The sequence below is a fragment of the Strigops habroptila genome, chromosome Z (genome assembly GCF_004027225.2).
Source record: "Strigops habroptila isolate Jane chromosome Z, bStrHab1.2.pri, whole genome shotgun sequence".
Taxonomy (NCBI): domain Eukaryota; kingdom Metazoa; phylum Chordata; class Aves; order Psittaciformes; family Psittacidae; genus Strigops; species Strigops habroptila.
Window position 1 is genome coordinate 42,472,045 of NC_044302.2, and position 22,025 is coordinate 42,494,069.

Below are 22,025 nucleotides of genomic sequence, written 5' to 3' on the forward strand. Positions count from 1 at the left end.
AGGGCTAGGCTCCGGTACATTAACACTACTAGAAGCACAACGATTACGGCTGTTACGAGGGGAATCCTGCCTTCCGCATGACCCACAGCGCCTGGTGCCCCGGCTCCGGTGCTGCCGCTAGAGAGCACTGCCGGGCCGCACCGGGGCCGGGGCCGGGGCCGGGGCCGGGGCACAGCCTCTCGTTTCCCGCTGCAGATGCAAAGCTGCTGCTTTGCCTCTGGGTAGGTCTGTCACGGACCGTGAGGCTGAGCTGTGAAAACGCGGCGCCAGAGCTGCGCCTCCTGTCTGCAGTTAGACACGGTGACAAACGAGGAGTGATTCCAGGGACATTCAGTGCCGTGCTCAAGCCATGTTCAGTGCTTTTGCAAATGAGATGGAAGATGGTGTGTGCAGAAGAGGGTTGAACAGGGAATCAAAGAATCACAGAATCAGCTAGGTAGGTTGGATAAGACCTTTAACATCGTCAGGTCCAACCACTACCCCAGCACTGCCAAGACCACCACTAAACCACGTCACTAGGGGTCTCACCCAGCACGGTTTTTGAACACTTCCAGGGATGGTGACTCCACCACTGCCGTGGGCAGCCTGTTCCAATGCCTGATCACCCTTTTGGGGAAGAAATTGTTTCTAATATCCAATCTAAACCTCCCCTGGCGCAGCTTGAGGCTGTTACCTCTTGTCCTATCACTTGTTACTTGGGAGAAGAGACCAACCCCCACCTCACTACAACCTCCTTTCAGAGTAGTTATTAGCGCTACAAAGATCAGATCACACTGTTTTACCACACAGGCCATGTCTTGGTTTCTTTGTTCTGCATTTTCTGTGTTTTCTTAATGAAAACCTCAGGCATTCTGAGGGAGACAAAGGCACAATCATGCTCAATGCTCCAAATCCAGACAGATGGATTGAGTTTCAGTCAGTGGGCTGGGGCAAGTGGCCATTCCCCCTGCTTGTTGTGTACAAGCCCACACCTGCAATCCTGGATCCAGTTAGGGTAACCCAGTACAAGAAAGACATTGTTATTCCGGAGCCCAGCTGAGGCCATGAGATACAGATCTGGAGCATAGGATAGGCTGAGGGAATCAGGTTTATTCACCTGCAGAAGAGAAGGCAAGCATGGAGTCTACCTTGCAGTCCCAAAGAGAGTTACAGAGAAGATGGAGCTGGGGTCTTCTCTGAAATACACCATGATGGGGCAAGAAGCAAAGAGCAAAAGCTGTGATGAGGGCAAGTCTGGCTGGACATAGGGGAAAACTTTCTTCCCTTCTAGTGCCTGGGATGGGCACCTGGGGGTGGTAGTGTCTCTAATGTTGGAAATGGTCAGCACTTCGTTGGAAAACCTCCTGAGCCGCCTGGTTGGAATTGGCCATGCTTTGAGCAGGGGTTGGGTTCAATATCTCCAGGTACCTGTTCACGCTTAACTCTTTCTACAGTTACATGATTTCCTGGTGAAAAGGGGAGCCAAGCCAGCCAGAGGAGCACTGCTGAGCCCAGCCGGCACATAGCTGCAGTCCTGGGCAGCCCTGGAGTGTTAGAGAGGTATTTATTTAAATGGTGAACACAGAACAGGAAGGATCAGAGCTTACACACTTCGAGCAAGAAATGATGGCCAAAGAGGGAGTGGGTATTTGCTGTCACCAGGATTTACTATTTAAAGTCAATACTGGTAAATCAACCAGCAAGTTTTCTTATCTCTGCAAGACCAGGTTCTTGTGGGGTGGAATGGCTTTTCATTGACCTCCGTCTCTAAGCTGCTGGCCCACTTTTTTCTGCTCAGGCTTACCCATGACTTCATTTCTGCTAAGCTCCCGGCTCAAAACACCACCCAGGAGCAACAGCCTGCCACAAGTCACCCCTGGCTCTCTCCGAAGGCTCCGTTTCACAAGAGCACTTTGAGAAGCAGGAAACAGGTTGCACAAACCAAACAACTTCTCCCAAGGAGCTGGAAGCATGTTTCCTGGGAGGATATCAAAAGGTAATTAGTAGTGGACAGAGAAGAGTCTGGTTCTCCCAAATATGGTATCAACTTCCTTCTCCTTAGGTGTCCTGTCAGCCCTCGGGGTGGCTCCCATGCTCTACAGGACATGGGGCAGGACCTATAGCCCTGAGATGAGCTCACAGCAGCATGGGCAGCCCAATGACAACAGCAGGCTGTATCTCATGAGTAAGGAGACAATCACAGTGGTCATACCTACGACATATCACAGTATGCCTGTCTTGGTCTGTGTGGCTCAGGTAGCAGGTCAGAGCATCCTGGAAGAGTCTCATGCAGCCCTCTCACACTGCAGTACAGCACAGCAAGGAGAGCATTGTGCCAGGTACTGACCCAGTTCTCTGTGCTGGCCCCACGGCTCAGAAGCCATCTCCCTGCACCTACTCTTCATCATCAAGAAGGCTATAGTCCCAGCCTTCACCTTAAAGTCAGACCCACACCCTGGTTGTCATCCCAAAGGAAGAAAATTTCCTTTACTGGACAGGTAAAGACATCTGTCTGAGGCCCAGGAAGGAGGGAAAAGAGAGAGAAAGTAATGCACTGCATGTGAGAAATAGCAGCCTCCCTCGCTATACATAGCTCCATTCAGAGAGCAGGACCTACCTCCAGGATGGATGCACATGGACCCCTTTGTGTCCAGCTTCACACCTGCAGCCCATCCGTATACCAAGAGCTCTTTTACCTGCCCTCTCATCAGAGAAAGAAACGGTGCATTGGGAGTGAAAGTGCTGATAAGGAGTACTTTATCTTTCCCTTGTTTGTTTTGTGATAAGGTTTGTTGCTTGCAGGCACATCTTTCTTACCGGTTGCCAGAGAAGCCAGTTAGAGGGAGAGCAGCTCTAAGTAAGGGCACACAGGATGTGGGGTGACTCCAGGACCTCATGGCCACCAAAGCCATCTCTGCAGAGGTGCTTTCTCTGGTTCCTGGGAGCCTCTGCTCACAGGGAGCTCCCCAGCCCTTGTAGCGCAGGCCCAGCACCACTGCCGATGTGTGTTTCAGCAATGAGCATTGCCCCGTGTTCACCCTGCCTCACCCTGTCAGGCCTTCGCCACCTCATACAGCTCCACTTAAACACTGGAGAAGGAGGGTTTTGGTTGTTTTGTGCCCTCCGTGACTGACAGGAGGGTTAATTTTCTTCCTAGTAGCTGGCACAGTGCTACATTTCAGCTTCAGTCTGAGAACAATGCTGGTAACACACCGATGTTTTAGTTATTGCTCAGTAGCACTTACCCTGATCAAGGGCTTTTCAGACTTTCATGCTCTGCCTGGGGAAGTGGAAGGAGAGGGTGTGAGAGTGTCTGTGTGGTGCTGAGTTACCAGCTGGGCTTAAACCATTAAAGTAATAGATCTTGCTCTTTTCCCATAGGTATAAGTCACTCCAGCTTGCATTAGCTGAGATGTTTATGGAGACTGAAACATCACCAGGACACCTTTATAGGGGGAGACCCATCCCTCCAGGAGCTGTCTGTGGGTAATGGGCTGCATTTGCTTGGTTATGGCACTGCAGGATGCTTTCTGCTTTGACACCCACCAAGTGCTTTAGAGCTTCTGGTGGTGTAACTGCAGGGGTCACCCCAGGATCTCAGACTGGGGAGGCTGTGCTAAGCGCTTGCCTCTCAGTGTGACATCCCTGGCACCAAAGCAGGGACATGAATCAGTGATGTCCATCCTGTCACTGGAGAGACAGTGTTACTGGTGTCACTGGTGACATGTCACATCTGCTGGGACACAGAGCCTTGCAGAGCTCTGGGACAGCAGTGGTGACATCCCTGGAGCCACAAAAATTCCATAAATCTCCCAAATAGAGGCCTGGCCAGCCCTGTGCTCTAGGACACAGGCTCTTGGTAAGTCAGATAATGGCAATAGAGACCTCCATGCCACCTCAAGAGGAGAAAGACCCCCTGTGTCAGGATATTACAGGAACATAAGAGAGCCACCCCCCTGGCCATGCACAGGAGAGAAGATCACAAGACCCGAAATGTGGGCAGAGAGGGCACCCCATTCCTTCCTGGCTTTAGGAGAAACCCTGGGTGTGAGGCTGGGGAGCCAGGGACACAGCGTACCTCCTGTCTTTGCCCCAGATGGCATTTCCCAGCCTGTTGCACTCAGATGTTTTCAACCATCTTTTGTTTGCTGAACATATTGGCTCACCAAGGTTGGAGTGAGGCTGCCCAGAAATTGAAACCAAAAGGGTTTCCAGGCTTTAGGAAAGCAAGCTGTTTACCGGGAGGGAAAGAGACCATAAGAAAGACTTCAGACTTCAGATGATGAAACAAGTGGCTGTTTTATTGGGTGCAGGAAAAAAGCCCAAGCTGAGCAGCTCCAGCTAGCTAAAAGCACAGCAATTACATTTGCCCTCATTCTAACTTAAAAGAAGCATAAAAAGCAGAGTGACCAGGAGCGTATGGGCTTTGTTACAAGGAAGGAGCAGGTCAAAATCACTCTGCAGTACTTATTGGAGTTTGTCAGGCAGGAGTCAAAACATCCTGAACCGGAAAAAACCCGATCAGAAAACTAAAACAGAAAGGGTATGTATTCGTTATCCTGGCACATGTTATCCAGAGGAGTATTCAGATCTTCAGGTATCTCCGTTTCTGCCAGATTCAGCAGCTCCTCATCACCTGTAAGACATGTAAGAGACAGATTATTTCATACTGCAGTGATCTCGTGTGTTACCCCTCTGTGCTGTGCTAAAGCCTCAGTGGACAGGCTCCTGTGATTGCCTGTGGTGTTAGGCAGCTCCTGGTGGCCTGTCTGCTTTTCAAAGGACACAGCAGCCCCAGGGGTAGTGGAAGGGAGTTGGAGAGGCTAAAGCCCCAGTGGGTTTCAAAGAGGTTTCTGCAGACACCCATCCTTTGCCCTAGTGACAACCTTCCCCCCATCCCAGTGTCAGCCCTGAAACTGGGTGGACTGTGGACAGAGCATGTCTGGGTTTTGGCTCTTGCTGACCAGCCCTGGCCTGACGAGACTGCATCTTCTCTCCACAGCATCTCTGCTCTAACCTGGCTTTTGTTGAGCCTCAGAGGTGTCCGTAGGACAAGGAGCCATTTAGGACCAGGGACCACACACCCCCTGCCAGCAACTCTACTGACAGTAGTGGGCTTTCTGTCACTCCCCATGACGTGGAGAGCGGTATCTGCCCCTACAGCCCCAACATGCCCCCACTCTTTCACAGTGTCGTGGTTTAAGCCCACACACAGCTACCCAGGCCACATTTGGTGGTGCAGGGACCTGTGCCCTAGTGGTGCTGCGGGCTGGTTGTTGATGAGGTGGGTAACCTTGGCTGATACTTCTGAAGAGGCGGCACTGCACTGCTCCCAAGACCCCATGGAGCCAGCGGCTCTCCAGCAGCTCACCCACAGCATCCTGGCTACTGGCTGCCAGCTCCCCACCCGCTGCTCCCATTGGCATCCCAGCAACCAGGCCCTGGGTGGTCAGCGCAGGCGACTGCTCCTGTTGCACTGGCTCAGGTGGTGCTGGCTTGGGTGCCACTGGCTCAGCCTTCTCCTGCGGCTTGAGGTTGGGCTGGACATGTTCCAGTTCTTCCGCTGGTTCTTCCACTGGTTCTGCCTCCGGTTCCACCTTCAGTTCCGCCACTGGTTTGGGCTCCACTGCTGGCTGGTCACCCCATCCTTGCTTGTCTCCTCTGCCTTTCCTCGGCTTTTTGATCCTCGGCTCCCTGTCAGGGGGTTTCACATGGGCGAGAGTTGGGCTTGGGGTGGAGGACTTTGCCTCCTTCCCCAAGGCCTCTTTGCCTTTACTGTGACTGTGCCCCAGTCCATCCCAGCAGAAGCTGCCCTTCCCCAGCCCTCCTCCCCAGCCCTGCACAGCAGCCTCCTGTGGCTGCACTGACCAGTGGGAGCTTGGCACCAAAACCTCCCCCAGCTCCATGTTGGGTTGAGGATTGCTTGCCATCAAACCCACTACCTACATAACCACCCCCCGTCCATCTCTGCCCCGCAGTGCCTGCCTAGACCTTCTTCACCTTTCCCCACTGAAGACTGGTGCGGCCCAGCTTGGCTCTGTCCCTGTGTGAAGATGGAGGGGCTGGGATGCCACGCCTGAGCTCAGGTTAAATGCACCAAGAAAACGACCCCACAGCATAAGCAAGTTTTAACCTGTAAATCCAGTAAGCTGAGTCCTTCTCCTGGGCTTTTTCCCTTCTTTTCCGGAGCATCTCACGGTCTCTCAAGCGGCGGGCGATGGGGATTTCTGCAAGGAAAAATTGAGTGCTAACATGACAATTCGATACCTCCCTGCCTGGTGACAGAAAACTGATGCAAGAAGCCATGCTCTTTTTGTCATGAAGCAGGTTTTGATATGAAACTGCTTGGGGGCTGTACCTCCAGCTCAGCCTCAGTGGGTAGGATCTGATGACAAACACCCCCAAAGCTCCTGTGCTCCTGTGCTGAAAATTACTCTAAACTTCTAGTTGCAGTTTTCTTCCTGCTGCTACAGCTCTGGGGTGAGGAGAGGGTGAGCCAGAGGGTGCAGGCTTTCCCATACACAGATGCTCCTGTGTATTGGCCTGAGGCCCTGTGGGTGATACTGACCCACCCAGAGACCAGGACAGGGCTAGTACACACTTCTGGGAGTGAGGACACTGGTCCCTAAAAACACACAAGCTGCCCCAAGCTGGTCTGCAGCTCTGAAGAAGACCATACCAAGGCTGAAGACAGACTGGCTCTTGTGAGTCAAACTAACTCCAATGCTGACTTTACCATTTAGGCAAGATGTGTAGGTTACCTACAGCCACCAGGAGAAAGGGGCACCCCTCTGGATCCCCATCACTCTGTGCAGGTCCAACTTTAAAATTACATCAAGCAGTCCAGGCCCCTGACCAGCAAAGTGGGAATACCTCAAAGCCCACTTATCTCGTCTCTGCACCACTCTCACCCTTACATTTTTTCTGTTTTTCTATCCAGCCATGTTCACAATGTGGACTGAGTGCCTCCTGCCTTTCCCTGTGCACCCTTAAAAGGAGTATGGCTCTCCCTTCTCTTAGCCCCTGTTAGGCAGAGGATGACTGCAGTGAGGTCTCCTCAGTTATGTTTTAATTCCTAGTAGCTGGTTCAGGGCTATGTTTTGGTTTCAGCCTGAGAACAGTGCTGATAACACAGTGATGTTTTGGTTGATGCTAAGTAGTGCTTGCACTCGTCAAGGACTCTTCAGGGTCTCGTGCTCTGCCAAGGAGCCAGGGAATTAGCCGTTCTAAATATTATTTATTTTAAGTCGGTCACTGGGAATACACCCGTAGATCCAGATGAAGTTGAATGTACATGACCCATACGGCAGAAATTTACACAGAGTATGCCACCATTATATGCCAACTTATTGGCAACAATAAGCTGGAGGGATGCAGAGTCGGGCCACTGAAGAACGTCAGAACAACGAACAGGTAGAGTGGCTGCGTGGTACTTAGTTACCAGCTGTGTTTAAACCACAACACCTACCTCTGTTGTTCCCTATTAGTTTTTTGGTTATTTTATAGCTGTTTTCCAGTGGCCCCTTTAGCTCTGAGCACAGTAGTGCCATACAGGAAGAGAGGGCTTTTCTCCTAAAAAAATTCCAACCTAACAAGAGAAAGGGCACAGCAGGATACACAGTTCTGAAGGCAAGATGCAATGATAGTGCCAGAGTATCTTAGTGATGACAGGGCCATCTCAGCATCGCCAGAGACAGTGTCAGCCTCTGAGCACAGTCCAGCACTGAACTTGGTCTGCACAACGTACGGCCAAGTAGATGTTCCCCAAATGTGAGGCTGTTCCCCAACACGAAGCAGTGTAAAAGGCAGCAGAGCACAGCCAGCATGAGATGACTCTGCAATCCACATAGCAAAAGGCAGAAAAGAGCCTGGAAAGATGAGGTTACAAGTTGCAGTAGCAGGGTCTGCTTCAGTTTAACTACTGGAGATTACAATCCCTCGCACATCCCTTTGCAGCCAAGGTAACTAACTTTCCCTTTAGATAGGTCCTGTGAGCCATAAAAGCACTTTTAGCTGCTTGCAATCAGTTTCCTTCCCTAGCCATCCTAAGCAAATTGTTTTGCACAAGCAGCAAACACCCCTCGCTCATCTCTGGCTGGTCCAAGAGAGGACTCCCACAGATTCTCCAGAACTGTCAGCTGTTAACACTAAGCAGGAAAGATCACAGTAAAACATTTGCGTCCTGGTGAGAAAATATCTAGCTGAGGACACAGAGGTAGAGATGAAATGAAAAGAAAAAACATCCATCAAGCCAAGAGAACAATGAGACAGTATTGCCAAGTCTGCAAATAGGCATTATATTGATGCTGCCTGAGGGATTTTGTCTGAGTTGAAAAGTGCTTATAGGTTCTTCTGCCTTTGTGATCTGAAACACGACACAGAAAAAGCCACCTATCTTTTCAGTGTGCATCCTCCATCCCCCCAAGCATAAACTGTTAATTATTAACTCCTTTTTTAGAAACCACTGGTGTCAAAGATCATTCTCTCCTCTCCCCAAAAACTCAAGTTAGGAGAGTTCTCATCATTACCTGCCTCTCCATGCTCCTCACGGGCTGCAATGGGTTGATTAGAAGGCTCCAAATTAGTGTGGCATTGTTCTGAATTGGCCATGGCTCTTCGCTGTGTTGAATAGGAAGCAGCCTAACTCCCTCGGAAGGGCATCTGGAGATACTGGTGCAGCATAATGAGGGCTTGAAAAAAATGCAGACTGCCCGCCCAAAACCTCTTATCTGGCCTGGCCACTAGTAGGGTAATAATGTTCTCCTTATCAGAGTGCAAAGGTATACAGAGTCTCTGCTCAGGATCTACTGTGGATTGCAAAAGATCCACACAAAGTTAGAGCAAAAGTTAGTGCTTTTATACAAAAAATAATTATAGTTCAGACAAATTTACACTCCTTGCTGCTAAACCATGACTCAAATGCCCTCCTTTATAGCCCAAAGAAGCTGCATGGCAGGGCAGGATGCAGCACTCCCTTGCTACTGGTTTCCGGAATGAGATGCAGGGAAGTGTTGTTAGCCCTTAAGGACCCCTTGCGAGGTCTGAAATGGGATGTATGCTATTTGAAAGGTGTTTGCACAGGACCCTAGCAATGCTGGTGGGAAGGGACCTCTGTCTCCACTGCAGCCTGTCTCTCAGCGGGACTTTCTGCTGCGCAAGGTTAGAGCCCTTGTGGCATCGTATGCTTTGGAAACCCCTATGGATGGAGACTGCCATATTCATGTGACCTGTCCAAGGGCTGCACCACCTTCCTGGGAAATCCAGACAGAATAATGAATCCAGACTGGCACTGCAGCCCAGGGCCTGTGTGTGTTGAGGACTTCCCAGTGACTTGTTGCTCCAGGCTATGAGCAAAGCAGTTCTCTCAGGAAGCAGGATGGCAATGGGTAGCCCCAGTAAAACCAGTGGGAAGACCCAGATGGCCCCTTGTCCACTGCAGATTACAGGTTACCTCCAGAGACGTGGGGCAGGTTTAGCAGCCCCAAAAGAAGCAGCAGGGTGGTGGCAGCACAGCAGATACGGGAAGGCTCTGATATGGGCGGGTGGGCCAGGATGGCATAAAGAGATGTGAGGCATCCAAGTCATTCACAGGGGAGTTTCTTGTAGCTCAGTCACAAGTGAAGGTGTCCTGTGCTGGTGAGGATGTCCATGTTCTGGTACTGTGTGATGATGCTGCACAGCCCCGGTGCCATGCAGACATCCTGAAAACTGTGTCTTGCAAGATGCTCTACCATGCAAAGACAGTGCTTGGGGAAGAAGAAAACACATCACATCTCAAATGCTGTGCTCAGTTCTGGGCCCCTCACTACAAGAGGGACATTGAGGTGCTGGAGCAGGCCCAGAGAAGGGCAATGAAGCTGGTGAAGGGTCTGGAGCACAAGCCTGATGAGGAATGGCTGAGGGAACTGGGGGTGTTTAGTCTGGAGAAGAGAAGGGTCAGGAGGGACCTTACTGCTCTCTACAGCTACCTGAAAGGAGGTTGTAGTGAGGTGGGGTCGGTCTCTTCTCCCAGGTAACAAGTGACAGGACAAGAGGTAACAGCCTCAAGCTGCACCAGAGGAGGTTTAGATTGGATATTAGGAACAATTTCTTCACCAAGAGGGTGCTCAGGCGTTGAAACAGGCTGCCCAGGGCAGTGGTGGAGTCACTGTTCCTGGAGATATTTAAAAGACGTGCAGCGTTTAGGCACATGGTTTAATGGTGAACTTGGTAGTGCTCGGTTAACAGTTGGGCTTCATGATCTTAAGGGTCTTCTGCAACCTAAATCATAGAATCACAGAATCACAGAATGGTTCAGGTTGGAAAGGACCTTAAGATCACATAGTTCCAACCCCCTGCCATGGACAGGGATGCCTCACTCTAGACTGTATCACCCAAGGCTCTGTCCAACCTGGCCTTGAACACTGCCAGGGATGGAGCATTTACCACTTCTTTGGGCAATGCATTCCAGTGCTTCACCACCCTCACTGTAAAGAACTTCTTCCTTATATCTAACCTGAACTTCCCCTGTTTTAGTTTAAACCCATTACCCCTTGTCCTTTCACTACAGTCCCTGATGAAGAGTTCCTCCCCAGCATCCTTGTAGGCCCCCTTCAGATACTGGAAGGCTGCTATGAGGTCTCCACGCAGCTCCTCTTCTCCAGGCTGAACAGCCCCAATGTTCTCGGCCTATCTTTGTATGGGAGGTGCTCCAGCCCCCTTACCATCCTCATGGCCCTCCTCTGGACTTGCTCCTACAGCTCCATGTCCTTCTTATGTTGAGGACACCAGAACTGCGATTCCATATGCCTGGCCATAGCAAAACATCACATCTAGAAGCATTCTTACAAAGAGCTTGATATATTCTGGGCTGCTTGCGGATGATATGAAACACAGAAGACGGGATGGAAATCTCTGGGTGTTTCAGTGCTCCGTGGGAACTGGGTGCGTGCTCAGCCTGTGGCTAACTTAGCTTCTCACACCCCCCATCTACTCAGTCACTCCAAAGCCTGGTGAGGTCCGATAAGTGACTCCTGACTCAGCAAAACATTGCCATATGACACTGCAGAGATGGTACTGTCAATATTTCTCCACTCCAGCCATCTTCTAGCTGGCTAGAAATGAATAGATTTGTAAAGAACATTTGTAAAAGAAAGAGTTGCTGTGCCTTCAGTGTCTTTAGAGGTGCTTAATGGAATAGATGGGCTTTAAAATCTTACACAGCCTGCACTTGCATCTCTTCAGGACCAAAATCTCTAGAGAGGCTGTGTGAATTACTTTAAATTCCAAGGAAGTGATTTTAGTATCCTGTGGGAAGGCTTTGGTGATGGATGACTGTGGAAATTACAAACGCCGCTGCCTAGTTTTGAGTTGTCTCTGCTCTGAAGTGGAGGTGCTGAGAGGCAGAGACTTGCCCACAACACCAGCGATACTGGGCTCATTTTAAAGCCCAGGTTACCTCCCTATCCACCACCAGCACCAGTAACACAGCAGACTCTTCTTCTCCAACAGAGCTCTCCAGCTGATGTGGCCAAAGCTGTATCCCCTTTGCTATAGATGAATTTGTGCAAGTGGATTAAACTTTCTGGCCAGTCTCAGTTGAGTGAGCTGTTGCAGCTGGACACTTTACATATGCCATGTGCTGCTTCCCTCCCTTCCTCTCCACATTTTTGATCAGGTAGCCCTGGGCCACCTTCACTGGTACATCAGTTTCGCAGACGAGGAACTGGAGGAGCTTAACCAGGTGTCTAGCAACCTGAGCAGCACCAGTGTCATGGAACCCTTGAGTGTCACTGGAGCTCCTTGATAGGGGCACACTCCCAACCTTGGATACATCTCACCTTGCTGGTCCCCCACGTGGCTTTCACCACCCAAAAGCCCTGAGAACGCTTTGTCCAAAGGACAGCTGGACCTAGGGCAGGACCTCCTGCCCTAGACCCGTCTGCTGACTCTGTTGAGACTGTCACTGCAGACACCGGGCTTTGGATCTATACGTAACACAAAGTTCTTTACGAGACTTGGTGTATCTCTCTTTACCCATATCTGTCATTGCTATGCAAAGCAATATCCAGAGACCTGCATATCCCTCCCTGCAGTCAATGGACGCAGACCTGAACCAAGATTATCACGCTGAACATGAGCAGCTGGGGAGCCACTCCGCTGTCACTCTAGCACTTCTCCAGTTTTGTCTCACATGACAATGATAGAGAAGCGATTTTCAGGCTTGACTTTCACTCCGTGAATTGAGGCAGGCTTGGGGGCCACTTTCCTGGCTGCAGCACACTTCTCTGGGAGCAGGACTACCAGTGAGTAGCTCTGTGTGATGAACTATGGTGCCCGTGAAAGCAGATAATCCCTTCCTCCCCCTTCCTTGACTGAAGCATGAAAAGACGGGAAACAGGTGGATAAATTCAACAGGCAAAACTGCATGCAGACATACAAATCCATGTCCATAGTCCCTGCCACTGACCAGTGCAGTGCACGTGTCTTGCTGCCCACCAGCTGCCTCCTTAGTCTCGCCTGACCTTGTCAGAAACAGATCTGCCAGGTTTCAGGGTCAGGCTCTCTGGCCAAGGTCTGTGGTGGTGTTAAATCAGCATCTTCACCTCCCGGGGCCTGTCTCTTGCTCTTGAGCCATATGAAATAAGCAGGTGAATCCAGCAGTCCCTGGGGAGGATGGGTATCTCTAAATTCGCTGCGAGTAGTGTCAACACTGACTCTGTCCCAAGGCTGCTCAAGCTTTGACCTTGCACGTCTGGCACACAAGTATGTGCTTTAGCTCTGTAGTTTATAAATAAACAATCCATGTTGTGCTGGAGGCGTGCAGCTTTCATCTCCAGAAAAGCCCCTAAATTGTCTGTGTTGCTTTTTCCTAGCCTCTGCAAACAAATAGATGTGGCTCTCAGGGTACACAGAGTGAAGGGCTGCAGCCACTCTGCCTCTGCAGGGGAAAATGGGTCCCAGTTATGTGCCATGCTATGCTGTACCTTCCTTCAGCCCTGGCAGAAAGCTGGGACAGAGCTGCCCGAATACGTCCTGCATACGGCTGGGATGGCAGCAGCAGGAGCAGAAAACCCCATGGGCAAGAGCGATGCATTTGTGTTGTTCACTATGGAAGTGTTTTGGGGATGATAACCCCACCAAAATCCATCCCTATGGTGCATCTAAAGGACTGCACAGAAGGACTGGCAATGCAGAGAGCAAACACAGCCAGACCACCCCTCCTTTGCTACCTGAAGGCTGGAAGGGGGCAAACAGGCTTGCAGAGCCCTGGGATGAATGAGCAGATGGTGTAAGAGCAGTAGCTGTGGGCAGGTGGGCAAGCTGTGTCCCCTGCTCTGCAGAAGCAGAAAGGGTCCAGGCATGGAAAACAGAGATAGAAGCTCTGGACAACTCTGAGCAACTAGCCAGCTAAGACTTTTCAGCCTGGGGAAGAGCTTTCAATGAAAGAAAAGCTTTTAGTGACAGCAGCCGCCTCTGGGCCTGAAGACAGTGGACACCAGGTCAGATGCATCTCTCATCAGACCAAGCATGGCTGTTGTACATTCCTCAATACTATTTCCAGCTGCAGCATTACATGTACCAGCAATGGCTTTGTCGTGCATTATGGCGCTGCGGTGTCCCGCCTCATCATTCCAGGAAGGTGCAGACCTGGAGGAGGTGCATGGGGATGGATTACATGACTAGTTGGCCAAGCACCATGGTAGCCACGACATTAGCACAGCCCCTAGACTCATAGGGTGGTTACTGATCTCAGGGAGCTCGGTTGACCATGTCACGCACCCTGGACTCTTACCCAGATGCCTGCAAGTGACTTGTGTGAGTATAGCAGCAAGTCAGAGCTGCATGAGCCCTTGTGGGTGAGCGCAGACCTGTCCTTGAAGGGTTGCAGCTCACACTGAAGTACTTTTAAAGGCTGATCAGAAACCTTAACCACTCATTCTGTAGAAATACAACATCTGGTGCAGGACTGAACTGAATTAAGAGGCAAGTCCTGGATTAGCTAGCGCCCTGGTGCTGATCTCTGCCACTGCAAGCAAAGGGAGCCCCTTTGTTGTACAGTCTTGTTAGAGGTATCTTGTGAAAGGTCAGTTGTATCCTATCTGGTATAACTGGGAGACAAAAGAGCAGAGGGAGCCCCAAGGACTGCTGATACACACTTACACTGTTCCCTTGGTTGGACTGTGCCAGTCCCAAAGACGGCCGTGACACCAGGAGCAACCTAGACCTGAAATTTGGCAACCAGACCGGAACCTGCAGTTCCCAGAGAGCATTTCTGGGTAACTAGTTAAGTTTGGAGGTTGCTTTCAAGCACTGGAACAGAGATCAGGGGTCTCTTGCATGCAGGGTCTCCCTTTGGGCTTTTTCCAGATTCCTGCTGTGAAAGGCTCTTGGATAAGAAGCTGGATAAAATCTACTCTGAGAAGTGCAGACGTTACTATTTTCAACTTACATCAGCTCTGGAAGCGGTGGTGTTTACTAGGGAGCCAGGAAGTTGTTTTCTCCCACACTGGAGAAACTTTACTTTCCTTTTGGTAAATTGCCATCTTACAGAAAAAAATATCTGCACTCGTTCAGCGCCTTCTTCACTGGAATCTGTGTGTTTCTTGCTACTCCCACATGGTCTTTGTCACACAAACGTGCATGAAATAATGCTCGCAATGCAGAGCATCACATCACAGTGAATTTGAAATTAATGTTTTAACTGTATGCTTTTAGTAGCCCTTTGTAGGAACTGGCTTGTGCTGTTTTCCCTCAGCCTTGCATGAAAAAAGTTCTGTTGAAATAAGACTGTGCCTGTCATTTTATTATTCACCATCGCTAATTTAAATGTGCATTCAGTACACAGCACACAGGATCAATTAATCACCTGTTCCTAGGCTCAGGAAAGGTCAGAGGTCTCAACAGTCCCCGTCTTTCAAAATCTGGATGTCTTGCCTGGTTTTCCTAGAATAACATAGGAAAAAAAGCATAAGAGCTCAAAAAAGTACTCCCCACGTCATACTTTGGCTCCCATCCAGCCCATGGAATGGAGCTGACTGGTATAAAATTGGCTTACTTTCCTGTCTAGAAAGCTGCAGTGGCTGCACGCAATCCTGGCCCACAGTGTCCCCTCCTCTGTGGCTGATGCTTGTGGTTGCTGCCCCATTTTGAACCACCCACTACCACCAAGAAGAGTGTAGCACCATCCCATCTGCAACTGTAGGCTGCTGCTAGATCCCCCAAGCATCCCATTCCACAGACTAGCTGGACATAGCTCCTCTGTACCTTCTTGCAGCTTCCCTTGACAAGCTGGGCATCGCTCTCCTCCTGCAGCCCAGCGCACAGTTTGTGTTATTTGCTGTGCAAGTGCACTGCTGACCTGTGTTCAACCTGATCTTCACCCTCTGTCCCTTTCTAGTGGGAACTCCTGCTCGGTCACTCCCCAGTCTGGATAAAATCAGTGCCCCAAAGCAACCCTTGCGCTTCTCTTGGGGTCCCTGCTGCCCTAGTCTGCAAGTTTATGGTGGTACCTTTTGTTTGAAGTTATGCCAAAAGAGGCATGAGGCACATAACTGCACATCTGCATTCACAAAAGTCCCTTCAAAGGACTTAGTGGTGCTATTTGACTCTCCAGACTAGATGCTTAGTTGACTTTTTTGCCCATCAAAGTTCAACTCTCCCTTCTCTAATTGCAGGCAGCACAGACAGTGGGACCTTCTCCCATCCTTGTCAGTGTCTGATTTGTTGCCAGCTTGCAGGCACTCCTGTTGGAGGTGTTTTGGCCATGGGATCCTGACTTCCCTTTTGGATCTGCTGATCATGCAGCCACAAATGGTCTGATTTAGCAAGCTGATCCAACGGATGAATATTCAGCTCTTCTGTGGGATTAGTCCACTGCCAACACAACAATCCAAATCCCCCAGCCTGCAGCTGAGCAGTAGTCACTGAACAAGGTGCCAGGGATGGGGCAGGAATCTGTAGGCAAGGGCTGGGGATGTGCCTGCACCCATTTGCAGGCACTACCAGTGCAGGAGGGTGAAGCTCCCAGGCACAGGGGAGCTTGAGTGACAGTATTTCACAAGTGCCCAGTTTCAGACAGCCAAAATTAGGCCCCTGGAGGTCTCTGCTAAGGGCATGAGCTTACATTTGCTGCACACAGAGCAGGCATTCATTGGCATAGGTGTTCCCATCAGTCCCACAGACAGGCAAGTGCAGGAGGGGGCAGGCTTGCAGCTCCACCATCTCTCCACACACCGGCTGAAAAGGAGAATCACAGCACCCCTTTCATTGCCAGCAGCACCCATCTCTTCCTCCCACAGCACCCTCGAAGGAGCAAGTGCCACTGCTGACCTGGTTCCCTCTGCCCTGGACAGATCACACAGACCAAGAAAGCAGAGAGCGCAGGCCACCACATCCCTCAGTGGGACTCACAACCTGGCCTCTGATGTGGGTTTGATGCTTGGTGCACCAGCACCCATGGTCAGCTGAAGATGGTTGCTGGGAACAGCCTTTCTCCCACGCATGCTAGGCACTAAATCCAATCTCAAGTCGTGAACAAGTAAAACCAGAAACCTCTTACCTTTCTCAGGCCATTCCTTTTGTTCAGCTCTGCCCCTGAAACAGAGCAGAGACCTGTGAGCATGGCACACCAGTGACTGGTGGCAGGAGCATGAGACATCAACAGAGGTTACATCCAGACCAAAGGAAAGGCATGGTTGTGCAGGGCCCGCTCAGGACCCAGATCAGCTGTGTGGGTTTCATGAGGGGCGACCAGTTTCTTGCATGCCACCATCCCAGCAGCACTGTGCACAGCCTCCAACTGCAGCTGAGCTGGCTGGGACAAAGCTGGCAACGCCTGTTCCTGCTCCCTAATCCCCCTCCCTTTCCCTCTTCTCTCCCAGTCTCTGGACCAGGAGCTCCACAGAGCATCCAGCACATCCCAGGAAATGTGAACCTGTACTGTGCAGCACAGGGACAAGGGGTATCTTCAGAGGGCTGAGGGCGGGTGACAGCCAGACAACAGCCAGACAACAGCCATCCCAGGAAGAGCTGCATTCTGTGGGTTCTTCTTCTGCACACAGGAAGAGCAGTAGGAACAGTTCACAGCCCATCTATGCAGCGCATGAACATCCTGGGAGCACGAGGGCTTATGCACAGGCTGCTGTGGGACCACCACTACGTGCACCTAGGTAGCACCAATTTTCCAGAGTCTACAAATAGCTGCTTCCCACATGAATACGCTGAGCACACAGTGTTCTTGCAAAGACTTGCAGCTCTTCATGGAGGCAAGAACAACAGCAGCTGCCACCACGCTGCATGTGCTGTCCCCACATATCCTGGTTCTCGTCTGCATTGCAGGCTGTCCCCTGTCTCATCCCTCTCCCGAGGGCAGTACAGTTGATGAACCAGCCTACAACCCTTGCCCCGAACTGGCACAGCCTGCTTGCCCCAAGCCTTCTTCCGCACCATGCTGCCACTGTGTGTGCTTGCCCTCCTCACCTCCCCTCCAAAGCAGAGATCCTGGTTCTTTCTGACCTCCCACCCATTTCTGGTCCATCCATTGCTCCCAACCCACTGCCACAGAGCCGTCTGCCGGCAGAAGAGCGGGCTTACCGCCGGCAGCGACAAGAACAACCAGTGCCGCCGCCACCACCACCACCACCATTGGCAGCTCCTGCGCGGGCATGGCTGGTGCCGACACGCGCGCTCGTGCACCTCGCTCCGCGCACCGCTGCCTTTATAGGAAGGGCATCGGCTTATCTCAGCAGTGCTGGGAAAAGCAGCACTTTGATCTGCACTGGGAACAGCTGCTCTGTGCACCCAGAGGGATCACTCGGGTGCTCCCATGCCACTGATAAGCCCCAGTGCCACTTGCTGGCCTCAGGTACTGGAAGCTGCTTTATAATGCCTTGCATTGTTGCCTGGATTGGGCAATGCTGCTCTTCTCCGCTCCCCCCAGCCAGCTCACCTCTGGGTGTATGACACCCAAACCATCCCTCCAGCTTGGCAGCTGCTGTTCTTCATACGTGGCAGGTATGTCCAGTTGGTCTGGGAGACTCCACATGGATTGACAGGAAATTCAGGCTCATTTGGGTAGCTGTGCTGTGGGCTCAGCATTATGATACCCAGCCAAGCAGATGCTCAGCTGCCTGGTGCATGGGGCAGGATCCCAGCAGTGTGATCTCAAATACGCAGGCAGGAAGGCTGCTGCCATGGTGCAGCAAGCACACCCCATCACAGGGTGGGATGGGAATGGCTGGGGGCAGAGACAGGCTGAAGGGAGTGAAATTCATCTGAGTGGGAGTAGGAAGCTGCAGCTGCAGCTGCTGCCTATGCTTCTCTACCCATCCTCGTGGGCAGTTTAATACCTTGCTCTGCTCACCAGCTTGGTCACATAGATGGTTGCAGCTGAGCGTGACAGAGCAAAGATATGTTTATATAAGATTCAGTGTGATGGAAGGGGACTGTATGCATGGATACCCAGTTTTAATATGCAGAGGGAGGTGCAGAGCGTGTGGAGAGGATCCTGCATGGTAAGAAAAGCCAATTCTTCCGTGAAGCATCACCAACCTAGAAGACCCCAGCTGCTTTGCCTGCAAGACTGGATGCTCAATGTCAGTCTTTCCATGTCAGCATCTTCACCACCTCTTTCTGAGGATCTGAATTTACCACATCCATCCCCACCTTCCTCTGGTGAATCAGTCAGTGAAGGGTAAAGGAGGGAAACGAGGACCACTGTGTGGAAAGTCAGTGTTGTAGCTAAAGAACAGTCTTGACTGAAAACTCCTTTGGGACAGACTTGCTGTGGTCAGAAGTGACAGATGGTCTCCTTCACCCTTGGGAACAAGTAGGAGGTGCTGTGTGGGCAAGGGGCAGGAAGGGAGTAGGTGTCCTACAGAAGCCACCATTGGCCTGGGAGAGCTCCAGACACCCACAGCAAGCACATGTGCGCTTGCTGAGGAGCTGACCATGACTGTGCTTAGGACATTTCTCACCCACAGTCTTACTTGAGGGTGAGCATCCCTCGTGGTCAGAGGGGTATGGGCACTACGCAAAGCTGCTTCCATCCTTGCCCTTGGGAGGTGTCTCAACCAACTCAGCAGGGCTGTGAGGAGGTTTTGGGAAGGAGGAAGGTGACTGATTCAGGATTCCCCTTGCAGAAACATTCCTTCACTCTGCTGAGGCAGCTGTGCACATGTTTTATATTCCCTCTTCACAGAGTTTACACAGCTCAAGTAACCTTTGGCTTTTATTATTATTCCACTTTGGAAATTCCTCAACTAAAGCAAATACTTAACTGCACTAGCAGTTGTTCTTGAGGCACATGGGGGCCTGTTGTTCTTGTTTAGTCTAGTACTAGGAAGGCCAAAGTGGGATCTGATAGTAGACTGATAGTAGCAGTAGCCGTTGCTCCTGAAGCTAATGAAGGCCTGTTGTTCTTGTTGTACTAGTACTAGAGAGTCCAAGGTGGGATCTGATAGTACCCTGATAGCAGCAGTAGCAGCTGTTCCTGAGGCACATGGAGGCCTCTTGGTCATGTTTATTCTGGTACTAGGGAGGCCATGGTGGGATCTGATACAGCCTCTTGGTAGTGCCAGATAACAGAATAAAATGCAACAAGCACAAACTGCAGCCTTGAGATGTTCGGGTCATGAGTTAGGAAAGAATCCTTGCCATGGAGGTCAGGCAGCAACCCAGACCAGCAGGGAGGTGGGAGATCTCCATCCACTGGGCCATGTACAGGGGCGCAGGTGCCCCGACCAAGCCCTTCTGTGCACAAGGTTTGGTGGGCAAGCCCTGAAGGAGCCCACCACGAGCATGCTGGGTCCTGGGGACACAGGAGCTCTCGCTCTCCAGCACACGTGGATGTATCTCCTTGGGCACCCACCTTGCAAATGTGGTCTCAGCCAACACTCAGCTACATGGACAACATGGGTCCACCTCCTGCAAACTGCTCCACACCAACACTAAGGCTGGGAGCACAGCCCTGGTTGAGGGCTACCATGGGCCTTTACAATATTCTTCAATGTTTTTACTACCAAAAAACCCCACACAAAAGCTGGTGGCCTCCAGTGCCACCGCTGCAGAGAACCATGCTGTGCCATGGGTCCCAAGCGTGGCCTGGCTCTTTGGGTCTGTATCGGAGGCAGCAGGTTACGTGGTGCTGTGGAAAACCTGTTGGCCAATACGTGGCTTGATCTGCCTCCGCGTGGTTCTTCGGTGGTATTCAAACACTAAGAGATGACAAAGGGGAAATTGCCTCCCGCAAACTGTTTTTGTCTTTTTCTGCTTTTCTTTCAAGCACAGGCTTGCAGTCCCTGATGAAAGTCCTGCCTACTGTCCCCCTCAAAGAAAAGGTGAGGAAATTCTTCCATGGGTGGAGCTGGAGGGTTCCTGGTGGCTGTTTGCCCTCACACTTGGCCACACAGCTCCAGCTATGTCTGAGACAGTCACACATTTGAGTCTGGGCTTTCCTGCTCTCTGTTGCAGGTATCACGAAGTGGGGCACCTTTCTGCTGTGCCTGGTGTGTCCCAGGCTCCCAGTGGTACAGGAACACATGGGGGAGCTGCTCCCCATCCCCTGCAAGGGTGCTGGATAGGGACTCTTCGTCAGGGACTGTAGCAATAGGACACGGGGGAATGGATTTGAACTGAAACAAGGGGAAGTTCAGATTAGATATAAGGAAAAAGTTTTTTACTGTGAGGGTGGTGAGGCACTGGCACAGGTTGCCCAGAGAAGCTGTGGCTGCCCCACCCCTGGCGGTGCTCAAGGCCAGGTTGGACAGGGCTTGGAGCAACCTGGTCTTGTGTGAGGTGTCCCTGCACATGGCAGGGGATTGGAACTAGATGATCTTAAGGACCTCTCCAACCCAAACCATCTCGCTTGTTGCCTCACAGTGTTATCCCTGAATTTGCACTTGTACCCACATACTGACTGGCACCCCGTGTCCGTGCTGCCATGCTGCCCGGGATTGCTCATTGCAGCATGAGCCTTTATCATGGCTATGCCTCCCGGCGACCACGGTGCTGTGTGCAGGCTCTCCATCTGCCTGGGCACTGGTGGCAGCAGGCCATGCTGGATTGCATCACATTGCTCTTGCTCCATGTCTGCCCGATGGCCTTATCTGACGTGTGGCCTTGGTGTTGTCACCGCTCCACCCAGCACCTGCCAGTTCCTTGCTGTTATCGGCTGCCTTTCCTGGATTTTACGGCTGACCTCAGCCTCACAGCTTGCTGCACTTGCGCCAGTGTTTTCACTTCTGCGCTGCTGCTCCTCCCAGCGCTTTTGCATAGCAGCAAACACCCACAAACACCCAAGTACCTCAGAAGCAGAGTACTGCCAAGCTCCGAGTCCACAGTCTTGCTGCACAAGGGAGCAAGTCAAAAAGAGGAGGGTAAATACCACACTCGTTTTCATCCTTAGCTCCCTGCCTCCAGATATTTTTTTACAGAGATGATGGTAGTCCCTGTTCTGCCTCTCTGCTCACCCTGAGGTCTCACCACAAGTAGAAGGGAGAAGGACTGAATTGTTCCTTTGAATGCAACAAAAAACCTCCTACACAGATGCAGGTGACCAGAGGTTCTCCTTTGGATATAGAAGGGGAAAACCCCATCACACCTGAGGTCATCACCCTCTGTAATCAGGGCAGGGAGCGGCTGTCACCACTTCCCAGCAGTTTCGCCAGAATTTCTGGGTCCGCACCACACCTTTGGCTGCCTACTTCCTCTCCTTATTGCTGTGGGTAAATACTCCCACGTGGCAGGCAATGAGTAACGCTCATTATTTCATTGATGATTCAGAAATTTCCCACTGACACCACTGCACGCTGCGAGAGTGCAAGACAGGGTGTGTACACATGTGAGTCCTCCTGACTGCTGACCAGCACAGGGTCAGTCACCTGTGGGCCAAGGTGGCATCGGTATGGACAAGAACAAAGCTCCCACCAAGCCAGGCTGTGCTCTGGACCTCGGAAGTGCAGCAGGCTAGGGACCATCCACTTCACACCTTTCCCATGTGCTCCCACATCAGGGACGGGTGTCCAGACCCTCAGTGCAGCAGATAATACAGCAGGAAACCACGGATT

The 22,025-nt window shown here is 51.4% G+C and overlaps 2 protein-coding genes across 2 annotated transcripts; both read right to left on the minus strand.

The window, feature by feature from the left end:
- Positions 1 to 4,256: 4,256 nt before the first annotated feature.
- Positions 4,257 to 9,734, minus strand: LOC115601343 (major latex allergen Hev b 5-like). The gene is made up of 4 exons (XM_030471238.1): positions 8,508 to 9,734; positions 6,113 to 6,206; positions 5,351 to 5,673; positions 4,257 to 4,615 (listed from the first exon to the last, which is right to left on the minus strand). Exons 1-4 carry the CDS (start codon positions 8,587 to 8,589, stop codon positions 4,509 to 4,511), a joined length of 606 nt encoding a protein of 201 aa, XP_030327098.1. The 5' UTR covers positions 8,590 to 9,734; the 3' UTR covers positions 4,257 to 4,508.
- A 4,422-nt stretch (positions 9,735 to 14,156) lies between these two features.
- On the minus strand, positions 14,157 to 17,626 carry SPINK4 (serine peptidase inhibitor Kazal type 4). Its single transcript, XM_030469847.1, has 4 exons — positions 17,554 to 17,626; positions 16,520 to 16,554; positions 16,085 to 16,197; positions 14,157 to 14,904 (listed from the first exon to the last, which is right to left on the minus strand). The coding sequence occupies exons 1-4, from the start codon at positions 17,624 to 17,626 to the stop codon at positions 14,859 to 14,861; spliced, it is 267 nt and encodes an 88-aa protein (XP_030325707.1). The 3' UTR covers positions 14,157 to 14,858.
- Positions 17,627 to 22,025: the final 4,399 nt, after the last annotated feature.